The 23,289-nt window shown below is 37.8% G+C and overlaps 1 protein-coding gene across 1 annotated transcript; it reads left to right on the forward strand.

Moving 5' to 3' along the window:
* The first annotated feature begins 359 nt into the window (after positions 1 to 359).
* On the forward strand, positions 360 to 21,337 carry CIBAR1 (CBY1 interacting BAR domain containing 1). Its single transcript, XM_075705965.1, has 9 exons — positions 360 to 391; positions 2,378 to 2,612; positions 5,696 to 5,764; positions 10,497 to 10,598; positions 12,578 to 12,583; positions 14,326 to 14,430; positions 15,580 to 15,693; positions 17,337 to 17,456; positions 21,224 to 21,337. Exons 1-9 carry the CDS (start codon positions 360 to 362, stop codon positions 21,335 to 21,337), a joined length of 897 nt encoding a protein of 298 aa, XP_075562080.1.
* The last annotated feature ends 1,952 nt before the right edge of the window (positions 21,338 to 23,289 follow it).

Below are 23,289 nucleotides of genomic sequence, written 5' to 3' on the forward strand. Positions count from 1 at the left end.
CGGGCCTTGGCGCTGCACTTCTGGGGACAGCCAGCTCGGAAACGGGAGGCCTCAGCCCCTGCCCTCCGGCGGGCTCGGGGCCTAACCGCCCTCCGGCCGCCGGGAGGGACGGGGGTGTTCCGCGGGCGGCAGCCGGTCCCCGCCGGCCCGCCCGTTCCGAGGGCCGCCAGCAGCGCTGGGACGGAATCCCCTCACAGAGCCACCCGCCCTCCCCGCCGCCCCCGGGGGAGGAGAAACCGGGGCCGGGGCTGGGCCGGGGCCGGGCCCCGGCAGCGCGGGCGGCGAGTGGTGTCCATGGCAACCCGGCGCACGCGGAGCGCCGCCCTCCTTCCCGCCGGGCCGCCGCCGCCGCCGCCATCATGATGCTGCTGGGCCGCGGGCTGGACGCCAGGTAACGGGGCGGTGAGGGGCGGGGGAGGCCCCGGGCTGCCGCCGCCTCCGCGCCTGTTGCGGGTCTCTGCCCGTCCCCCGGAGGGCTCCTCCTGGGGGCCTGCGTGGCGGGGGGTGGCGGCGTTGCCTGGCCTTGCCGGGCAGGGGAGGAGGCCCTGCTTCAGCCAGGGTACCCGGGGAGTGGCGTGGGGGTCTGGGGGCGATGCGGGCCCAGTCCCCCTTACGGCAGCTGACCTCCCTAGGGGTGCGGCATCCGCCTCTCTTCTCCTCAGGTAAAAGCCGTAAAACTTTTCTAGGCTTAGTGTGCTGTGCAGAGATGATGAAAGACTTGCCGTTTCGGTCGGTCCTCTCGCTCATAATTTTGTGGCTGCCTCTAAGCGGTCAAAAACCCCAACTTTTCACATCCCCATCTAAGGAAATGTAGTGTTTTGTGTCCCAAAATTAAGTATTATTTGCATGGGAGTACTGTGAGATCAAAATTGTAAAGTGGGTGAGGAAACGTGCTTAAGGCTTCCCCGTGGGAGAGGAACACTTTCTGATGTGATGACCTTCCAGTAAAGTAGGAAAGACGTACCTTTTACTGAAGATATTATCAGATTTAGTATTAATAAGGTTGTTTTTCAGAATTAATACTATGAGACTCTTACTTGCCCACTCACTGGGTGAAACCTTTCCTATTCAGATGGCTCTATGCTCAAGCGTGTCCTGGAGGACTGAACAACTTACTTGCAATTTTTTTTTTCTTTGAACAAAATCTGTTTTGAACAGTCTTCTAGACTGCTTGCCATGAAGCAACACAACTGGATTTTTGCCCATACCAGAACTTTGGCCTGAAATATTTTTCCTGAAGAAGTGTTCTTCATTTAAATTGACTGCACTGTTGTTTATTCTTAAATTATTAAATTTCTTCCAATTTTTCCAATTTTCATGTGTTGTGATATTAAGTCAATATTTAAATATTGGTCACTGTTTGGAGTTGGGATAGCTTAAGGGTATGAAGGAAGTTTTCATTTCTGTCCCTCACCGAGACAGTGGTATGAGTGAATTCTTTTGCTGAGAATTCCAGCACTTCACATGAATCACCTCATGTAGACCATGGAGACTTCTTAGGACCCAGTATCTGGCAGTAACTGTTAGCTAGATTGTCCTGTAGTTGATTCAGTCAGACCAACAACAGCTCTCATGAACTCACTGACGCTGATTTGGTTTAACAGTATCACTGAAGCATAACTAAAGTAAGACCATCAAATGAAGTGAAATATATGAATTAAAAATTCAGAAGGACTTACCTAGATCATTAATGAAACATACAGGCATTTGGTTCAAATAAAAAAATGCATTAAATTAATATAATTGAAAAGAAAATAATTCATTGGTGTGGTGAATGTCCTTTCTTGTGTTTTCAGAGTTTTCATCTCTGTGCTTGTGTCCATTCACTTTTTTTCTCTAATTCTCGGGGATCTTTATCCTCTGTAGTGCTGACCAGGAGCACTTGGGTACCTGTTCACAATTTAAAGAACATTTAATACCCTTACAGATTTGCCTTCTGCTGCCTAATTTCTCCAACCATTGACTTGTCTGTTTGGATTGCAGACTCTTCCAGGAAGCTGTATGACCCAGTCTTGTTTGATACCTGCAGGTGTTACCACTGTGTTAGTAATTAATACCAACAGTAATAGTGAGCTTTTGCTTAGCCACAGGAGGAAAACTTCCGAGCTGATTTTTGTGATTTGGGTTTTCCTCTATTGGATCTTTAAGTATAAATCCTGCTTTTTTTTTGCTTGTTTGTTATTCATTCATAAATAAGCACACATTACATCAGACTGTTACATTATCTTTTTAAGAATAGATTTCTGGTTTGCACTGGAATGAGATGTCCAAATCATGTATAAATTATTAATAGTATAATTATGTAGTTCTTCTTCTGTATGTGTTGTAAACGTTTGTCCCGTTCTTAGTTTTTCACTTATTTTTCTTTGGTCTCCAGGGACAATCAGACTAGACAAATACAAGATGCTGTTTCAAATGTGGAAAAACATTTTGGTGAATTGTGCCAAATATTTGCTGGATATGTACGTAAAACTGCCAGACTACGAGACAAAGCAGATCTTCTAGTAAATGAAATATATGCATATGCAGCCACGGAGACACCAAACTTAAAAGTTGGACTGAAAAACTTTGCAGATGAATTTTCCAGACTTCAGGATTATCGCCAGGCAGAGGTACAAAATTAAAGCTGTACATGTTGTGTTTGCCATCTGAACTTTTCAGTTACTTATCTGTGATTAAAAGGGAAAAGATATGCTCTGCAATCATGAGAGAAATATAGGAGAAAACACTTAAATATATTAGTGGCAAAGCAGCATAGGCTGCCAAAGCATTCATCATTTACTCCGCTAATAACTTTAGTGAAAACTGCCTGTAATTAGTCCTGTTGAAGTCAGTGAAACTATCCATATAAGCACTCACAGAATTTGAGACAGAGCAGCTCTTTTATTGGTCTTAGACTTTGGGTTATGATTTACGGTTAAGAAAATGTTCTTTTAGTGTTGTGACTTGAGTTGTCTAGCAGCAGCTGAAGTAAAATCAGTCTTTTTCCTTTTGGTGAGTCTGTTATCAGAAGCAGTATGGAAGAGAATACTAACTGGAATCCTTCACTGGGCACTGACAGCCCCTCTGAGGTGCCTTTGGGGACCACTGTAGATTTTTGTAAGTCTGTCGTACAATACTAAAAGTACAAACTTGATTTGGACCATGTGTGACAATATAGTCACATTTCTGCTAGATAAGTGAGAGTGTAAAGAAAGGTGTTTATGCCACTTGCACATCTATGGGCAGGGCCAGTCAAGCTGTAACTTATGATCTAGCATTCCAAATGCTGAGATTTAAGAAAAAATAAATTCACTCACATGTACTGAAACTAGTTTTCGGAGTACATATCTATTCTTTCAGTAGGGCATAGAGGATTCCCATTTATAGTTTTAAAAAGCGAAGAAACGTAATTTAAAAAAGAGACTAAAGCAGTTGACATTCTTGATGTTTTCAGATAGGACTTTTTTTTTAAAAAAAACATTGCAAGTTGTTTTTCTATATTAGCGAAGTAGAAAAAGAAAACCTTTTAAAATAAGTTAATCTATGAGATATTTGGTCTACTAAATAGATGGTTTGAAAAGCAAGAAATATGCATGGATCTTTAACAATGTATTTGGGGCCAGATTTTTAAGAAGTAATAAGAAATCCGAGGGTGCAGATAGTGCAATTTTTAATTTTTTCCATAAATTTCCATAATTTTTTTCCAAAAATTCAATTTTTTCTTATGCGTCTGGCTCCAGCTGAGACACACGTAGGTCTTTATGCTTCAAGTGATGTAATAGCAATTTATCCCTCTGTTAATAGGGTAAATTTATATTATGGCCAAAAGGTGTATGTGAAGTCAGACTCCATGATCTCTCTGTCCATTTTCACCTTTAAACTATGAATCTGTAATTTTGAGGTACCTATGTAACAACTTGCAGTTTGCTTCTTTCGATTTTTAAGTGTGTTTTTAAAAACTGACATTTGGCCTACATCCTCCTACCATGCCTGTCCCCAAACCACCACTGCCCTTTGAAGGAGAAAAAGCAGCAGCAGCAAAGGAAAAGAGAAGCTTTTAGCCTTTAAATCAAGTTCTCCTTTGCTCATGAAAACCAAATAGGTAATCTCAGCTTTATTTCTTTTGGGCATAAGGTTAATTAACAGTTTTCATATATATTGACAACGTGGGCAAGAGAAAATTAGCTTATAAGGGTTATCGATTTCCGGTCTTCAGCTGCAGTGCTAGATATATAAATGCTGAGGTGTGAGGTACTTCCACAACATGTGGAAGGGTAAGTAAGGAAGACAGGCAGTTTATTTGGTATGTCTATATCATGTGCTTCATTTAGAGCCTTACTGCCCTATTCCATTCTATTTTATTGGTAGTTTTAAGTGAAATTGATTGACAGTGCACTGGTGGAGCATAGTAAAGGAGAAATGTTTGCTCAGCTGGCATAGGTTTTGGCTGACTGGTGACTGCCAGTTTAGAGGGGAGTGTAATGTCTGTCTCTTCCTAGTAGAGGTATGCACCTTGTCCTAATTTGGACATAAAAGCAATGGGCCAGATGAATTATTGGTCCAAAGTCATCGGCAGCTTATGCTGGGGCCACTTGGGCAGTATTGTCAGTTTTGACAAGCAGACATGTCTTACCCTATTGCCTGTCTGACCATACGTAGCTGCTTTTCTAACTAGAACTGAAACAAAATTAAGATGCAGTCATCTGTGAGAGCATTCAGGCATTTTACCCAACCTGTTTTTGGTATTTTTAATATTTTCAGTACCTACAATGCTGTTTCTGTTATTTTTAAGAACAGAAGTGTTGCATTTCGTACCGTACGTTTGATAGCAAAGATGGCTTAGTCCATAATGGACCTGTTGGTGTGAGTCCAGAGGAGAGCCACAAAGATGGTCAGAGGGCTGGAGCACCTCTCCTATGAAGACAGGCTGAGAGAGTTGGGGTTGTTCAGCCTGGAGAAGAGAAGGCTGCGAGGAGACCTTATTGCGGCCTTCCAGTAGGTACTGGAGGGCCCCCTGAAGGGGGCCTACAGGAAAGCTGGAGAGGGACGTTTTACAAGGGCATGTAGTGATAGAAGAAGGAGTAATGGCTTTAAACTGAAAGAGGGTAGGTTTAGGTTGGATATAAGGAAGAAGTTCTTTACTGTGAGGGTGGTGAGGCACTGGAACAGGTTGCCCAGAGAAGCTGTGGATGCCCCATCCCTGGAAGTTTTCATGGTCAGGTTGGATGGGGCTTTGAGCAACCTGGTCTAGTGGAAGGTGTCCCTACCCATGGCAGGGGGGTTGGACAGGGTGATCTTTAAGGTCCCTTCCAACCCAAACCAGTCTGTGATTCTATGATGATCTATCAGCGAGTGTAGAGCAAATACATTGATCTTAAACTTTAGATAGAAAGCTACAGATCTCCAAGATGCAGTGTTTGATATATTTAGTACTCAGTTAGAATCTCCGTGTTTTATTTATCCTGATGTATTTCCAATGAAGAAAAAGGAATTCCGCTAGAAATCAGCTTGAGCTCCTCAAAATACAAATGATTTACTGGTTAATTTAATTGACTCTGGTTTTTGCCATATTTTTAAAACCTCCATCCCACTATATTTTCAGCATATATGGACTAAATTCCTAATAAGATAAGTTACTAGTAAATGAATTGTTTCCTGTTTCTGCACACCATAGATGTGGATGATTTTAGTGACCTTGTGTTTTCTTTTGTAGGTTGACAGGCTTGAAGCCAAGGTTGTTGAACCTCTGAAAAGTTACGGGACCATAGTGAAACTTAAAAGGGTAGGTTAAACGTCTCTTCTCTTTTCTCACAAGGTACGTTTTGGTGTTCTGGCTGCTCAGTTGAAAACTTCTACTTTACAGGGGGGAATGGTTCTAATTTTTCACATTGCAGTAATCAGTCTGACTAAATTATATAGTAATACATCTGAATTGAAGCTATATATATGTTAGAGAAAAAGCTTTGATGTGAAGACAAGGATATTCAGACTCTTGGAGCACAAGCAAATGCTAGAAAAAGGTATTGTGGACAGTGTGAAACTTGCTGGATAGTGCAAATTCAGGCCTTTTTCCTTGATAACGTCATTCTCTATTATTATTATTCAGAGTTCCAAAAGGTGAATTACATGTAATGCTTTTGGCTCTTAGTCACATATATGCTGCCTTTAACAGCTTTTCTAACTTAGAAGGGCATTCTACATTGAAGTTCATAATGTAGAAGACACTTTTTGAAACTGTTGAATAGGTTTTAGCCTGAATCCCTCTCTGTCTGGCAAAGTCATCAGGATGACCTGAAGATACACAAAAAACCCGAGGTCTCTTCATTCACTGTATGCTGGAAACAGTGTATATAGGTGTTTGAAATATTCCCGCAAAGTATCTGTAAATTTCTTTCCTCCAGGAGGGATAAGCTTGAGCAAGTAAATTTTAATAAGCAGGTACTAGCTTACAGTATGAAAGTAGTTCTTCGTAATACTTGTATATTACATAGAGGATACCTTCATCCTGTAAACTCAAATGTGTAATTAATGTATATATCTGTATCATAATCTATATCAAAAGGTAAAATGATCATTATTTGATGGTATTTTACATACAAAAATTTTACAGTGTGTTCATCATGGTTAATCTGAGTACATTGTGGTATTGCATCTCAAACTAGCATTTTTCATATGTTCTTATTCTCGTATCTTTTCAACACAGTGAGGAACCGAGTACAGTGTTTGAAACTTACTGCATAGCTCTCTCACTTGGTTGTTAGAGAAACAATTATGAAGGAAATGCATCCTGCACTTGAGCGGTACTACATGTGGTAGTCCTTAGCAGAGCTGTAGACTATAGAGCCTGTATCCTAGAATTTGATATCTTAATAGTCACTCTGAAACTCAGTTTGTGAGACCTAGAACTTGACTGAGTATTCTATAGGATATAAATGTTGAGGGTGGAGGACAAGTTTCATGTGTTTATGGCAATAGTGTTGCTGAGGAGACACACAGCAGTAACGCAGTGCTTGGGGCTTCCAAAGCATTGAAGATGCTGTCTTGAGGTGCATTGCCACTGATAGCCAGTAAATGCTGAGGACAAAAGCAACTGAAGAAGCCAGGTCATCCCTTGCAACAGTGAATCGCATTTCCTGTTGTCTTTGTCCTTCAGAATGCCAGAAAGCATTACGTAATGTTTATCTTGGCTACTGTAAGGAGTACAAGAGCATTCTTAAACTGTAGATGGGATTAACTGTTTTGTTAACGTACCTTTCAACTAGGAGAGACTTCACTAAAGATGTAGGCTGTTAAATGATTTTATTTTTCCCCCCTGCCCACTACTATAAACCTTGGTTAAAACTTCAACTCTCTGGTCTTCAGTTATCATCTCTAAACAGTGGGACATTTTTAGTGAAAAAGAAAGTTTTGTCACTCATGTAAAGCTAGCCCAGGGTGCTAGTTGTAGGACTGCCTTACCTGTAACTGTATTAACTGATTAAGTAAAACCAGGCAGAATATGTCATTATAGCACTTTTCTAAAAGGACATGTTCTTGCTGCTACTTATTGGATCTGTTCCAGGGTGTACACAAACTATTTTTGTGCTGTATCTAAAAAGAACTGTTGCTATTTCTGTGGGGTAAGACATCAATGTCCTGTGATACTAAATGCTTTAAAGAGGCCCAGGTCAATCAGAATAGTGTCATCCTTTAACTGCTAATGCAGTAAAATTGTTTCATTCACTTGTGCCAGTTTACTGTGCCAAGTAGCTCTCTGGGGCAGGATTTGGCAGCTTCAGTGGAAGCTACTATAATATTCTTGTCCTGTAATGCAGCTTAAATACAGGATTTTAGGAATTCTTTCTGTTTCATTGCTCTATATACCAATCTTCACTTTTCTGCTTTTTGGCAACTCTATTCCTGGTTCCCTTTCTTCATATAAAACAGGACATCATAAAACCAAGGTGATCCACCTGCAGAAGAAAGGATTGGTTTGCTTTAATAACTTCAGTGACTAAAGCAGGTAACAGTACAGTGATGAGGAGCTGCCAGTTCATTGTCTGGTGATGGACTGTAGCTGTACTTCTGTATGGTTTGAAATTAGATGGCTGACCAGAGTTCTTATGTGTGACTTGAATTCATAGTTTAAAGCCAGAGGGACTATGAATAATTCTATATTCTCTGTACCTGTCCTTTATCTCACTGGCTATTACATTCCATTCTATCTCTCCTTGGGTGTAATTAGAGCATGTTTTCCAAAAACATTTCAAATCTTGGTCTGAAGACACTGGGGAGGAATGTAGGACTGTTTGTGGTCATTGGTGGTTAGTTGATGTTTGTGGTGTTTTGTTTTAAATGAAAGACTTCACCTAATCTTTGGTTCTTGTTATATGTTCCACTGAGTTTAAAGAGCTCTGCAATGCTCTATGTTTTTCTGGATGAAGGTATTTAGATGCTACTAGAACCCATTTTTCATTCTTTTCAGAATTCTTTCACCATAATGGCATTTTCCCCAGCTTTTGAATTTTTTAAAATTTTTTCTTCTGCACCCTTTTCAGTTTTTCAACATACTAGACAAAATGTGTATGTAACTGTGGCCTATCTTTGTACATCCAAAACGTGTATATAGCTCCACCACTATAGCCACAGTAGCACCAAACCTTTGTCAGGCTTTGGCTAGCAGAGAAGTATCTTTGATGGCTGTTGTTGCTACTGAGAACAGAGATAGAGAAGGGAACAGTGCAGTCCCCGTAGGTATTTCCAAAGTCTAGAAAGAAAATACTGAATTTTATAATGGTAACTCAAGTATGCTTTGCATGAAAGTCAGAACCCCTTCAGCCACAGCGTTAAATCTGATTGACTGTTTTAAATGGGTCTAGAAAGTCAGTGCTGTTAACAGTGCTCAGTCATTAAGTAACACTAAACATGCAGCTGTGACCATTAGATACAAAACTTCTTTGTTCTATGGCAAAAATAAATGTTTTTCTCTTCTTTTTCTCTACCTTTAATTTAAAATGTAAAGCAATAAAACTGTTTTTCTATTATTGCTTTTCTTGCAGCTGCATGGTTTTCATGAAGGAGAAAGCCCTTTCCAGCAGTCTTTCAGATGGCTTTAAAGGTGGTGTAAATTCCATTTTGAAAGAACAGCAGCAAAATTAGTTTTGATGGGCTAAAGATGCAGTTGTTTTTATTATCACAAACCAGCTCTGTGTCCCTAAAGATGAAGCAAAATGACAGTCATGTACACAAGGACATACAAACAGACAGTAAGGATAGAAACAAGGAAGAAACTGCGTGTTTTGATCCTGACCTCATGTACAGACTCATTATTGAAGAAACACAGCACTCTGAAACTTGGCTTGCTTGTGCTTGTCATTGACTAGTGATCTGGTCACAGGATCACAGAACTTTTTGTAAGAGACACATTCTTGGTTGCATGTCTTTCTGGGTGAAGGAGGCCTAAACCATGTTAAAATTCTGAAATCCAGGGAAGGAGCACAGACAACTTCCCAAGATTAGAGTTTTTAATAGCTTTAATCCACTCTGTTCTGGAGTGGTAGATAAATGGGAACTGGTGTTTTTAGAGGAAGCGATGGTTTGAAATACATGCCCAACTCCTGCCTCAGATTTTGTTAGACTGGTTCCTTTGGGCTGTATTTCTGCTTGTTCTAAGGTACTGTTCCTTTAAATTAGAGCCATCCAAATTAATGTCATTTCCCATACCAGGGTCAACGGAGTGATAAATATCTGACTGACAATTTTAGATTCCATGTATGCCAAACTATTTGTAAAACACAGTTTTATAGCATGAACAAGAATTTGAGAGTGGTATGTAAACATTCTTAAATTGTCACAGATCTTCCTAGAAGTACATCCTACTTCTCCTTTGGAAATGAGGAGCAAAAATATTTATCAATGGTTTCTGCCTTTTCTATATCAGTAAGTTTCATCTTCTCCAGCTACATCATTACTAGGATGTATTTTGCTCCAAATGTATTTAAACACCTTACTAGCTGCATATATAAATATGCAGTGTAACCCTTTCAGCCATGGATTTTCTATGGCACCTCAAACTCTGTGTAGCAGTTTCGAGTTCTTCATAACTTCTGATTGGTACTGACTGCTGCCTGTTTTGTTTTTTTCTTACCAATTTATTTGATGCCGCTCTTTATTTCTAAATGCCACCTTTATTCCATGGCTAAGCCTGGAATGGGCCTGTCTTCTTACTGCTTTGGGGATCTCAGCTTTTGACCATCTACTGTACTTTTCATGAAAAGCTGTAAATATCTTTTTCTTTTTTTCCCCACATTTTAAATTATAGTGTGTGCTACAGAGAGTTGTGCAAGGTGCTGAACTCTTTTGGTCCCCATTGACTTCTCTTTCAGGGGACCATTTAACACGATAAGATCAGTAAAATCTGGTTTTGCTTAAAGCAGAAGTTTTGCTCATGCTTTCTAAGCAATGCATTAGAAGAAAAATGCATTTTGTATTATCCTAGATGTATTTCATACATGTCTAAAACATTTTATTTCCAGGATGATCTTAAAGCAACTTTAACAGCAAAGAACCGAGAAGCCAAGCAATTATCTCAACTGGAAAAGACACGTCAGCGGAATCCATCAGATCGACACATTATTGTATCCTGTATTTCTAGTGGCTATAAGAAATATTTTTAAAATTTCTCGGGAATTAAACTATTGTGTTTAGAAAGTAATAAGAGAAGAACACTCTTTAGAGGGACTGTTTCCTATGTTGATGCTGAATCTTTTCATAATCTTTATGATGAGTTACAGCTTGTAATAGCTGCTTTGTTACTCACTCCCTTTTTGATTGAAAAGCAACTATAAAGTATTTGATATGTTTATGCAAGAGAGGTAGGCATAGATTGCATCTAGGAATTTGGATGTTTTTGAAAATAAGTGTAATCAGAGAACTCCCTTTTTACTTCTGTGGATTTTTTGGTTTATTGTTTTTCTCCCTGTCATTTTGATAGTTGTTGTGTTTCCTTGTACCTAGATGGGGCATGAGTTTCCTCCAGCTGTGAGCTGAAGTATGAAAGGAAAAGTTGTTATTCTGTTAGTAGAATACTCAACCAGACTACTCTTCCTTTCAAAAGACCAGTGACCCTCCCCAGTATACTATTCTGTATCACAGAGGGAAAAATTAAGCCTCCACAGAATTTCCATTACAATCTCACTGAAGTTTCAAATTCTGAAGCAATCAGAATCTAGAAATGCCAAAATAAAGGGAATCAAGGCAATCCTACTTCAGTCCCTTTATGCCTATGTATTATGATACAGTATTTAAGTTCATGATGATGTGCTGTTTATTTTTTCTTACACTCCAGCATTGGACTCGAGTGAAGCAGTCCTATTCTTTGTAGGATTTCATCAACTTTATTTCAAAAATCAGGATCTTTCTAGTGACTGGGGCATGGGACTGCAGAAGGAACAAAAATGACTGTGATGGTCAAATGCCACCCAGGAGAATTACTTTTGGGTTTGTCTCTGTCAAAGAATTCCCATTTAATATTAATCGAATCAGTTAGAACAAGTCATGACTAATTAAAAGAGTTCCTCATGTAATAAGGACACACGGATGTCAGCCGTAGGGTTAGAACTTGAGCTGCGATGCAGAGTTCTCTTCCATTAGAATTAAGAGAGTAAATGATGACAGTAAGCTGTTCTCCCCAGAGGGGGACTGGTCCCATTTTTCTCCCTCTTGCACTAATTCCCAGTTGATTTCATGGGTATATGACTGGCACCTAGCTTGTTTCTTCTTGTCTCTTTGCTAAGCTACTCCCAAATATCCTTCTGTGGCTTAGCTTCTTGTAACACCTGTGTTTTCTGTACTTAAGACTTTGCCTGAAGAGTTATTAAATCTCAGTACAGTCTGGTTTTGCATATGGCCAGAGGCACCAAATGCTACATATTTGCATTTTAAAGTGATCAACACAAAATGCATAAAAAGTATTTGGAGCAGGAATATGTTCATTTGCTTTTGAGGATGTATGCAGGTCAGCTTTTAGGTCTGAGAGAGGCTTCATCATGTTTCTTAGCATAGCTGTGAGGCTCCAGCAATGGTTGTTCTCTTATTCTTGAGCAACTGTAATGTTTCAGCAGCTAACAACTTTAGCCAGAGATAGCAAAGGATCTCTACTCACTCCCAGATTTCAAGTCCATCTTATAAAATGTGGGAGTAGTACAGCTTTGAAACCAAAATCTTACCAGATTTTTTTTTAAATACAAAAATGCATTTTTTTTAAATCAAAATAGATTTTTTTTTTCTGAAATGGTCTACCTAGGTTGTCTGATTTTTTTTTTTTTTTTTTTTTAAATAAATAAATAAATAACCAAACCCTCAGTCCAAGACAAACAGCTGTCCTGAAATATTTTGGCCTGGATACTTGAATTCTAGCAAAGCTATAACAAACTGCAAGTAATGTCTTACAGCAGGAAGCTTCAGCCAACATAATAATAGCACCCTCAAAGTATACAGAAGTTTTGAAATATCTGAGGTAAATACTTCACAATGTATTAAAAGTAGAAGTGCAAACAGATACTTTCATGAATATTGATTGTTATTTTGCCACTTTTTCCTTTACTAATATTTGCAGTCACAGGTGAGTGTTTCAGAAGAGAAAATAACTGCCATTGTGCAAACTATGCAGGTTCTGCAAGTTTAGACATCTCACTCTACAACAAACAAATTCCTTTCCCAACACATCTGCGCACAAAATCTGGCCCGTCTATTTAAGATGGATTGAGAAGATATATTTGATTTATCATAGAAATAACATACTGTATTTGTATGTGTAATGGCTGCTTATGCATAACAGCTGCCTTCCTTTACAGAGAGTGACTGAGTGTAGTAATTGAGAATACACAAAAATGTCTTTTCTTGCTCGTTTCCCTCCTGTGTTTTGGGCAAAATCAAGAAAGGGAGACGAACATGTGACCTTATGTACTACTAAAGATCATTAACTAGTTTGTTTGCCCAGTTAATGGCAGAATTGTGTCTATGACTTTAAGCCATTTTTGTAAGGAGATTGTTTCAAATTTATAATCCTGTAATATAAGGTTACTAGATTTTAATCAAAGAACAAAAAGTGACAGAACATGCCTTATGCCCTAGGTTTCCATATACATATAACACTAAAAACTAGATCACGGGAACTAGGCCTGTGGTTTCTATTTCCATTTTTAGAAAAAAAGTTCCTCAAGTTGTGGTGTTGTAGAAATGGGAGAATCCTGTGTCTTGATCATAGGATACAATTACTTGATCCATATACTATTTCCAAATCCCAGGACAGGATAGATTCCTGATGATACTCACTGACAACCTGTAAGTAAATACTGTCTTGACTAGTCTATGATGTTTGACCAATAATGTATGGAAAATAAAATAAGTTTAGACTCAAATTCTGCAGTCTTCAAGTGCAAGCTCTTACATCTTTACATCATTATTTTGTAATAGTACACAGTTCTCAGACTTTACTTAACCAGAATAGCTTCAGTATCTTTATTTAAATGGTAGTGTGCATTTTTATACAGTTCATAGTTATATCTAATTAAAATACATATCTAAAATGCTTTTTTGTAGTAACAAAATAAGAAAAACTGCATATTTATGCATTAGGGATTGGTTGATGTGTCCCCTTCCCAGTGCCCTGTTGAAGATGTTTTTTATAAAATATTTTAATAATATAAAAATACTAAAAATATGAAATATCTGAAATGCTTTTGGATCTAAAATTTATATTAACTCTAGTCTGCTGAATGAGATACTTATGGGAGAAGTGCATTAGTTTCAGCTGCTGCTTTATTGTCTATTTAAATAATTTATAAAAACTTAGTTAAGACAAGGTTCAGCACAGGACACTAGAAAAGATTTATTCTAGACCCAGCAGGTTGATCTGCACTTGAAAATGAAGTGTGATCTTTTCTGCGCATCCACCACTCTGGCCTGTGTACTCCTGCCCTCTCCTTTACACCAGCTTAAAAAAACACTTTTCTGAAGGGTAAACCCTTGTGCTGGGTTAATTCCCTGAACCCAGTCACTGTGTCATCAGTGGAGTGTCAGGGCTGGCTCAGTGGAATTAGCAGATGATTATTACAGAAAATGGATTTGGGCAGTGGGACTTCCCTGACTGGCTGCAGCTAGCCATTTTTCATGTTTCAGATCAAAGTCACAATGGTGTAGAAAGCATCTTTATTTGTTTTTTAAGCTACAAACAAATTTACAAATACAGTAACACAGATGTGTGGTATTTTGAAAATCCAGACTTAAATGTTTTCATGGCAATTAGAGCAAGTATCTTTGTATCAGATACAGGCTAACTCACCTTTGTGTTAACTTTACCAGGCTGAAAGTGAATTGCAGAGAGCTTCACTGGATGCAACTCGAACAACTCGGCAATTAGAGGAAACCATTGATAATTTTGAGAAACAAAAAATAAAGGACATAAAAGTATGTGTGCTCACATTTCGGTATATGACATCACATTTCTTCTTGCTTAATAAAATTACTGTAGTTACTCTTTGGCAAGATTAGCAACATTTAGTATTACCTCAAGCCTACATAAATATAAATCCTGTGGTATTCATGAATATTTCATAATCCAAATATAATGAACTTTGCAATTAAAAAAATCAGTTCATTATTCTTACAGTTTATTGAATTCAGAATTTTCCTGTATCCGATAGTTTAGTGTCTGCACCTTCCAACAGCTGCTGTATTCTACTTCACTGGTAGCTGCCTTTGTTAGTGGAATGATATATGTGAATTAATAGCAGCAAAATTAACAGAAATAGTGATAAGTAAATAGTATATTTATCCATGCTGAAATTTGCATAAGTTACTGCAGTTAAAAGTTTTACTGATGCAGAAAGCACAGTGTTCACTAACTGCAAGTAATCAAAACTTTCATTTCTCTCTTAATGTCAAACATTAAGTGGCTTAAGTCCCAAAGACTATAGTGACTGAGAAACAGTTGCATCGTATGATCTCAAATTTGATTATAAAATTGCGGAAATGAGATTTTTTAATTGAGAAAAAAACCAGACTAAATAGAAAGATGGTTGAAAAACCCAACCAAACCAAGCAGTACTTGATGTTACAGTAATATGAAAGATTGTGTGAGTTCTGAAGATGTCATCATTAAGGTTTTTTAATATATAAAGAATATTTTATTATATTATATATATAATTATCTGTAAAATATAGATACGTATAGAATTTACAGATAATTTATCCCCAACCTGTTACAAAAGACTGCCATCAATAAAGCAAAAATCTACTGACTATATCTTGTGCATACATATCGGGGAATATCAAGTGAGTTTTCAGCATGACATTTTATTTATCCTAATGAGTCTCCTCTTTGCTTTTCAAGCGTTTATTTAGAATTTAGTATGAAATGACAACTGCATAAGTGACAACCCAGCCAGCATTTATGTTTAATTTCTAAAATTCAGGTCTGACTACTTAAAAGTACTAGGTATCATGCAGTTATTTGAATCATATAAATACCAAATACAGAATTCAGTAATTTCTTGTATTTGAAGTGGAAATGTGTTTTACGGCATTAAGAAAACCTTTGTTTTAATTTGCTTTTAGAACATATTTTCTGAATTTATAACTATTGAAATGTTATTCCATGGGAAAGCTTTAGAGATATATACTGCTGCCTACCAAAATATCCAAAATATTGATGAAAACGAAGATTTAGAGGTAAGAGCAATTAAGATTTGCTTTTCAATGTACTTACTACATAAAACCAGTTTTCACACTTTGGGGCTCTACCTGTCCCAGGCAGAAAATGCAACATATGTTTCATGTTCCCAGAACAAACTTCTTATGTGTACTGAGCCCTTTTTTGCACTTCTCCAGCAAGAGCGTGCAGGTTTATAAACTCAGAGATTTTAAAAACAGCGAACTGCCATGGCAATATAATCTTTCCCACAAAATACAGATAAGAGACTTTTCCTAAATTAACTGCCACTCCAAGCTCAGCTAATCATAGTTCTTAAAGAACGCCTCTGCAGTGAATCTCACTGTAAAGATGCACAGTAAGAGAAAATCTTACACTGCTCTTAAGATGTTCTAAAGACTAATTACTTCATTAGCAGTCTCTCTCTTCTTTCTATTCTGAGTTTTGTTTGCTTGTTTTCATCTTTCAGTCAGTGTTTTTTGTTAGTCTATTCTAGAATTAAGAGACATTTGTTACCAAATTGCCTCTTTTGCCTTGTGGCAGTTACAGTTTCCTTTGAAGTCACCCTTTCTGTTCTCTTTGAGTTATAGTCTCTTTTTCCAAAGACATGTTTTTCAGTCCTTTATTCATTCTTGCAGTTCTGGATGTTGGGCCTTTGAACTTACTATCATTGAAATGTAGGTTGTGTCTATGTGTTCACTTGTCAAGAAAGTTGGATCATTTTTTGTCATCTTTTGTAAATCATATCAGTCCTAATTTTATTGTTTCCATGACATAGCTCAGGACCAAGGATGGCAGTATTCAGTTAGCGCAAGACATACAAAGTCATGGTTCTTCAGTGACTCACATTTGAGACTACTTGGTATTTTTACTTCATTTAAACTACGCCATGGCAGTTTTGTACTATTCTAGTTTCACAACTAAAATGTCATGTGGCACCAATTCAAAAATATCCTTTAAGTCAATATTTCATCTTTCACAACCAAATTTCTAATCTCGTTTTAAATTTTCTGTTAACTGGATAATATTTACTTCCCATAAAAATATTGACTGACCATAATTCTACCATCTTCCTTGACTTTATTAATAAGTCTTGCACAAATAGCTTTATTATTTTTAGTATCAGGCTGTTAGTCTTATAATTTACTCTTTTTGGCTATTGGAAAGAACTTGTAAATATTATGGTTATTACAGTCTCCCCTGTATTCTAAGGGTTTCCCCAAATTTTTCTTGAGCTGCACATCTGAACATTTCAGATAAAATTTCTCTGATGCAGCTGTGACTGGCAGCAAGGATTTGCTTGTGAAGGGGCTAAGAGTTCATCTCCCCAGGAAATGGAGAGCCTGAAGGGAGTTGCTGGGGTTCATACCTCTAGGTTAGCCTGAAACTCAGCTACATATGTTGGTGGGAAACCACTGCAGTTTTCTACTTGTAAATCCCCTCAGATCTGTGAAGAACGTTTACTTTGACCACATAAGTGTGTTAATATGTCTCAGGTTGAGCAAGGATCTTGTTTCAGCTAAAAGGGATCAATCAGTTGATGCATATCTCTAGAGCAGGTTTAACTGTCCAATGCTGCATTTTTGTTAGCTTCAGTCTTGGTGATTGTTAGCATGCGAGCTGTATCATGGCACCCAAATCACAGCTTTCTTCATTTGAACAGGTTTTTCGGAGCTCACTTTATCCACCGGACTATCAGTCTCGTTTAGACATAGTTCGTGCAAATTCAAAGTCCCCCCTGCAAAGAACTGGCTCCTTAAAATCTTCATTGAGGACAGTACAGGTAAGAAAGAAAATTTAAATGCTAGATCACTGTATTAAAAGAATGTCTTAAGTAGAGCTTTAGCTAATGTACCTGTACATGGATCCACTCTCTTTACTCAGTTCAGGACAGTTACAAAGGTCAAGAGACTTCCAAGGGCACAAAGATCGTATCAAGCTTTTAATAATGCAGCTTCTAAATATCATTTTTATTTGAGGAAAAAACAAAATCAGCTTTTAAAACTGTGTTGTTTACTTCGCCTTTTCCAGCGATACTATTTCTTTCATCAACAAACTGTGGCATCTTGCAGAGAAAAGATCTAGCTTATTGGAAACAGAAGTGACATTCTTTAAGTAACACTTGCGTATTCTTAGTCTCAGTATCCAGACCCTAGAGTGTGGATTCTCTACCAGATCCTAACTCAGACTAGTGATACTGCCTAGCAGCAGAGCAAACCCATGACCAACAGACCTTTCCTTTTATACTCTGAAAATTCAGAGCAGGTAACGAAAAGGAAGATGATAAAAATAAGTGAAACAGATGGAGACAGTGACACTGCTTTTGAACCAGCTACCTTGCAAAAATCTTTGCCATTTGTTTGCAGCGGTAAACTTGCAGACGTTGCAAAATGGCTAAGTCATTTCATCTTTATTGCAGCTTTAATCCTGTAACTAAGATGATTCTTACCAGTGTTTCAGTTAAAGACAAAGATGGCCAAATTTGAAAATGTATGCATCCCACTTTTCTTCTTTGGATAGAATCATGCATTGATATTGCAATACTAAAAAGTTTTCTTGACTTCATACACACCATTACCCCTTTACTGCTCTCAACACAGAAAGCATCAATTCTTACAGTTGAGTTATTCTGTTGTTGAAAGTATAAGTTGAGCCATCTGAAAAGATAAAAGAACCCAGTGGTTCAGTGCATGAAGACCAACATTGACTTTGAATAAATTGCCTGTCCTCTCTATCGAACAAGCAAATTTCACATTCAAACTACTTCAGAAAATGTTCACCCATTCATTTTTTTGGAAGACCAGAGGAAGCTGTCAAAAATCTGTTGCCATCTTCCTTGGGAATTTCCTGCAGTGCTGTAAAACTGTATCAAGGGTATAGAAGCATTTGTAATTACTTTGAGGCGCCACAGATAGCTATGTTTTGGACTCTCTTAAAAAAACCAAACAAAAAAACCCCACCCACAACAGAAAACTGAATGTATGTATACTGTGATTTCTCTCAGAGACGGAGTGGAACTCCGTTTTGACTAACTTAAGTTTACCTTACTCTTCTCCTAGACCTCCGTTATAGCTGTAACTTCAAATGTTAATGTTCTCATAACCTCTCACTGGAATATCTGAAAAGAATGGGAAGTCATCTAGACCTAGAGGGAAACTGCAGTACATTTCAAAATAATGTCATCTTACTGGCCTACGCAGTGTATCTGCAGGGGAGGATCATGTGGCAGAAAAACAGGGTGGAACGCAGTCACTGTAGGGCAGTAAAGAAGAGTCAGGCATCCTGTTCCACGCACCCCCTACGCTGCCCTTTCTGATTCTGCAAATAGTGTGTTGCATCAGGATCAGTACCTTGAATTACACCAAGGGCTCTAATCTCTGGAACCCACCAAACATCTTGCTAGCAAAAAAATGCTGCATTCAGAAAAACCTTCAGGTGACTTGTTTTACCTTTCTGTGGGTCTTTCACTCCCAAAGTTTTCACAAGTCTGGTTTCATACTACATAATAATAATTTACTGACCATAATGCAGTACTTTGGAATTTTCAAATTAAGGCAGTATAAATAATATGGTAAGCAGTTCACAGAATCACACAGACTAAGGCTATGGGAGGCGGGGGGCAAACACAAGCCTGTAGGTGGAGGGCAGGAAGTCACTGCATACCAGATGGGATAAACTGTGCTGGTAACACAATACTTGTCTTTCAGAGGATTTAGCACATACCATCCTTGAATTTATTTGTGGTTCTGTGGATGACCTTTCTGTATTATTTCCATATTAAAAATCTAAAGTACTCCTTGAGCTTGATTCATTTTTTTCACAAAGAGCTACCTCCTTTTAAAGTTCTGGTGCCTTAATGTGATGTCATGTTGCTTTGTCAAGCAACATGATAATCTAAGTGTGTCCTGTCACTTACTCCTAGACTGAGTATTCTGGAAGGAGTACTGTATACTAAATTACAAAAGCAGGAATTTGCAAAGGCCGCTGATGTTTTTGTGTCCATCTTAATGCTTTTGTCCCTCAACTCTTTCCCCCCTTGGCTTTCATAGTTGTTTTCAACTCACACTCGGACTAGCTGAAGCAATTGAGGTGCTAGTTTCTCCATCCTACCTGCCAGACCACAAGGAAAGGGAGCAATGAGCAATCCTGTTAGAAAAAATTAATGTCCCAAGCTGCACTGACAGTACAACAAGACGACTTGCATTTTTTCATTTCTATGCAATTAATATGATCAGGAGAGAAAACTTCTATGCACCAGGAAAGCTGTTTTTCATAGGATGGCTTATAAGATAAGATGTCCCTTCTTGTGCACCCCCAGCCTACTCGCTAGTGGGGTGGGGTGAGAAGCAGAAACAGCCTTGACTCTGTGTAAGCACTGCTCAGCAATAATGAAAACATCCCTGTGTTATCAACGCTGTTTTCAGCACAAATCCAAAACACTGCCCCATACTAGCTACTGTGAAGAAAATTAACCCTACCCCAGCCAAAACGAGCACATGCTTTTGTTAGTTCAATGACTGCAGTTGCTTTATGCACACACAAAAAACTTTTGTTACATACATAGCTGTATGAATTATGAAATCTCAGAAGTCAATTTAATAACCAGTATTTAAGGACTTATAAAATAGGAGGTTGTTTTAAAAACAAAAAAAAGTTTTGTCTTCAATAGTTTGATAAAAAGTTTTATTATGTCACTGTATGTGAGAAAACTCAGAAAATATAACCAAAATTAGAGCTGCAGGTGCCCTTAGAGAACTGCTGAAGCTAAAATCATTTTCCAAAAGCATTCCAGATGACTTGGATAACTGTCTTTGAGTTTAATGTTCCTTTTCTTATGGGGAAAGAAAAAAAAAATACATATATTGTACTTTAAATTGTAAATGTTGCATCTTCTGTGAAGAATATATCTTCAATAGGAATCAGATTGAGCCCTCATTAGTAAAAAGTATAGATGGCAGAATCTGTCAGATGAGATGAAAGCTTGGTAGCTGGCACTTGTTTTTAACATTTGATGAACCAGAAAAGGACTACAGTATCATTCTGAAGGGCAAGCGCTGATGGGCAGGGAAAGAAGTTCATACATGAATCAAGACTCTTCTAGTAAAGTTTGTCTAATTTATTCTCAAACACAGCTTAGAGCAGCATAGTGTTGAGTTTTTCATTTAACTGAAGAGGTTTGATGTCTTCAAGATAAGATTATGCCTTAATATTCATCATCAGCCTGCTGTCTCAACAGCCAACCCAGAAAAAAAACTGAGTTATATCCTGATGCTTTCTAACATTAATTTGATCAATGCATAGTTTTCCCTATCCTATAATAATTCTCAGGACTATGGGGATTTTTTTAGCTTTTAAAAATCATTACTGTATTTACATTCTGTGCCATATATTGTTTTTTACTAGAAGTTGAACAGTTAAGGAATAAAAAGCTTTCCCCCTCCCCCTAAACAAAAAACCTACAAGTACTTAGACTGGAAATGGCAAACAGAGAACTGCTTTTCTTTCAGGAGAACACTCACTTGATTTACTTCTGTTGGAATTTTGTTTTAGCAGATTTCCAGCAGTATGCTAAGAAAAGATGAAGACGACGAGGAGGAAGATGACGATGAGGAAGAGGAGGAGGAGGAAGAGGAGGAATTAGATGCTACTAAGGAAGTGAGATAACAAAACTGTTCTAGGAGTATTTTTTTTTATTATTGGGAAAAAAAAGATTTCCCTTTACATAAAGGCTTTTGTGTGTTAATCAAAAACTTCACTGAGGCTGTATTTCTAAAATTCCAACAGGAGCAAGAATTGGCACTAATAGTAGAGAAACAAATTATCAGTTTCAAAGAATGGATCAGAATCTGCTGAAAATGGACAATTTCTGTAGCTAGAAAATGAAATATTTAAATAGAATCCTGTATTACATTTGCATAGATGTTATATTGCAGTCACATTTGCTTAAACTTACATGATGAACAGTGTCCAAACCCTACGCTAAGCTGACAAGCAGTTATGAACACAAGGTTTGGTTGTTACTTTGCCAATATATTACCTTATTCTTTAGCTACACACCTCTTGGGTTTAGTAAGTCCTCTTGCTATACCTGTCGCAATTGGTTTTATACATCCTAAAGTAACTGTAGTACTCAAGAAACTGATTACAGCAACAATCCTGTTACATTTCATTTTGTTACCCACTTTGGATGGTAGAAGGCAGGGTGAGGTGTATTCTTTTCTCATTCTCACTTTCCTCAGGCTTGACTAAGATGACTTTTGATTCCCTTACACATACAAAATGAACATTAACAAATAAGGACCTATCCCAGTATCTGCTTTTAATGCTGCTTTGCTTTTAAATGAAAGTGCCTTCATAATAAAACTAGTTGATATTTTATGTGGTTGACATCTATTATATTAATTGGCATGCTATATGTAGTTCAAGTTTTATGTGTTTTAACTGGTTGATTCAGTTACTGATTCCATCAAACATACAAGAAATTACACATTTTGAGTGTAATTCCTTATCCTCTTTGGAGACGGTGGTTATGCCTGTTCATTTTTGAATAGCATACAACTGTCTGCCAGAAAGCTGCTACCATACCGTTTATCTCCAGCTTTAGTATCTGCTAAATGTAGAAAGAACACATGTGTAAATCTAGAATTTAAACTGTAACTGGGAAAACAGGTTATAACCAAATAGTCTTTCAGTTAAGGAAATAAACCAGGAAGTGCATTTTTAATATTGATGCTGCCTTTGTCCACTGATGCAAAGTATGCAATGCATACTTGTTTTGACAGGTGAAAAACCAGATTTTGCCAAAAATTAGTGTGATGAAAATGTAAGTGAAAATGTCACAATATAGGGTTCTGTTTTAAACCCAGAAAATAGTTTTACACCAGAAGTACATACTATTGACACTGAACTACTGTTGACACGGAGTAGAATACTAATAACCAAAACTTAAAAAGTATCTAGGTAACTAATTCCCATCTATTTCAGCAAGTAGGGCACTTCAATAAATATTTGTATTTATCAGAATTATGATGATCACCACTTTACCATTTCATATTCAGTGAAGTCATGTAATCCAAACCAGATGGTTACCTTCACAACTATATCAGGTTTTCATATAATACATATATATGCAAATAGTAACTATTTCTGTACTATGCTTGAAAAAGAAATTCTGAATAAAAAAGGAAGCAGTGCTTAGATTAATTCCCACTGAAAGATTAGTAGCTAGGGTACAGAAAGACAATTTTTTTATCCTCAGCAGCTTCAAATTCCTTCTCCCCTACCTCACAAAAAAAGTCGACTTTACGAATTACAGAAAAACTTACAGAAAGGGAGAAATACAGTGTTGGGTGACTTTGTCCTGCATATATGATGCCTTAAGTTTGCATATTGGACAGAAATTGGGTGACCACGAAACTACAGATGAAAAATCATAGAACTGTTCAGGTTGGAAAATACCTTTAAGCTCAAGTCCAACCATTAACCTAGAACTTCCAAGTCCACAACTAAACCATGTCCCTAAGCACCACGTCTACATATCTTTTAAATACCTCCAAGGATGGGGACTCAACCACTTCCCTGGGCAGTCTGTTCCAATGCTTGACAACCCTTTCCGT

Source organism: Pelecanus crispus, chromosome 2 (assembly GCF_030463565.1).
Source record: "Pelecanus crispus isolate bPelCri1 chromosome 2, bPelCri1.pri, whole genome shotgun sequence".
NCBI lineage: Eukaryota > Metazoa > Chordata > Aves > Pelecaniformes > Pelecanidae > Pelecanus > Pelecanus crispus.

What these genes read in the sequence shown, in the direction of transcription:
- CIBAR1 (XM_075705965.1), top strand. Translation starts at nt 360, where the DNA reads ATGATGCTGCTGGGCCGCGGGCTGGACGCCAG. An exon ending in GGCCGCGGGCTGGACGCCAG is followed by an intron (nt 392 to 2,377) that starts GTAACGGGGCGG and finishes TTTGGTCTCCAG; the next exon opens with GGACAATCAGACTAGACAAA. An exon ending in CCATAGTGAAACTTAAAAGG is followed by an intron (nt 5,765 to 10,496) that starts GTAGGTTAAACG and finishes TTTTATTTCCAG; the next exon opens with GATGATCTTAAAGCAACTTT.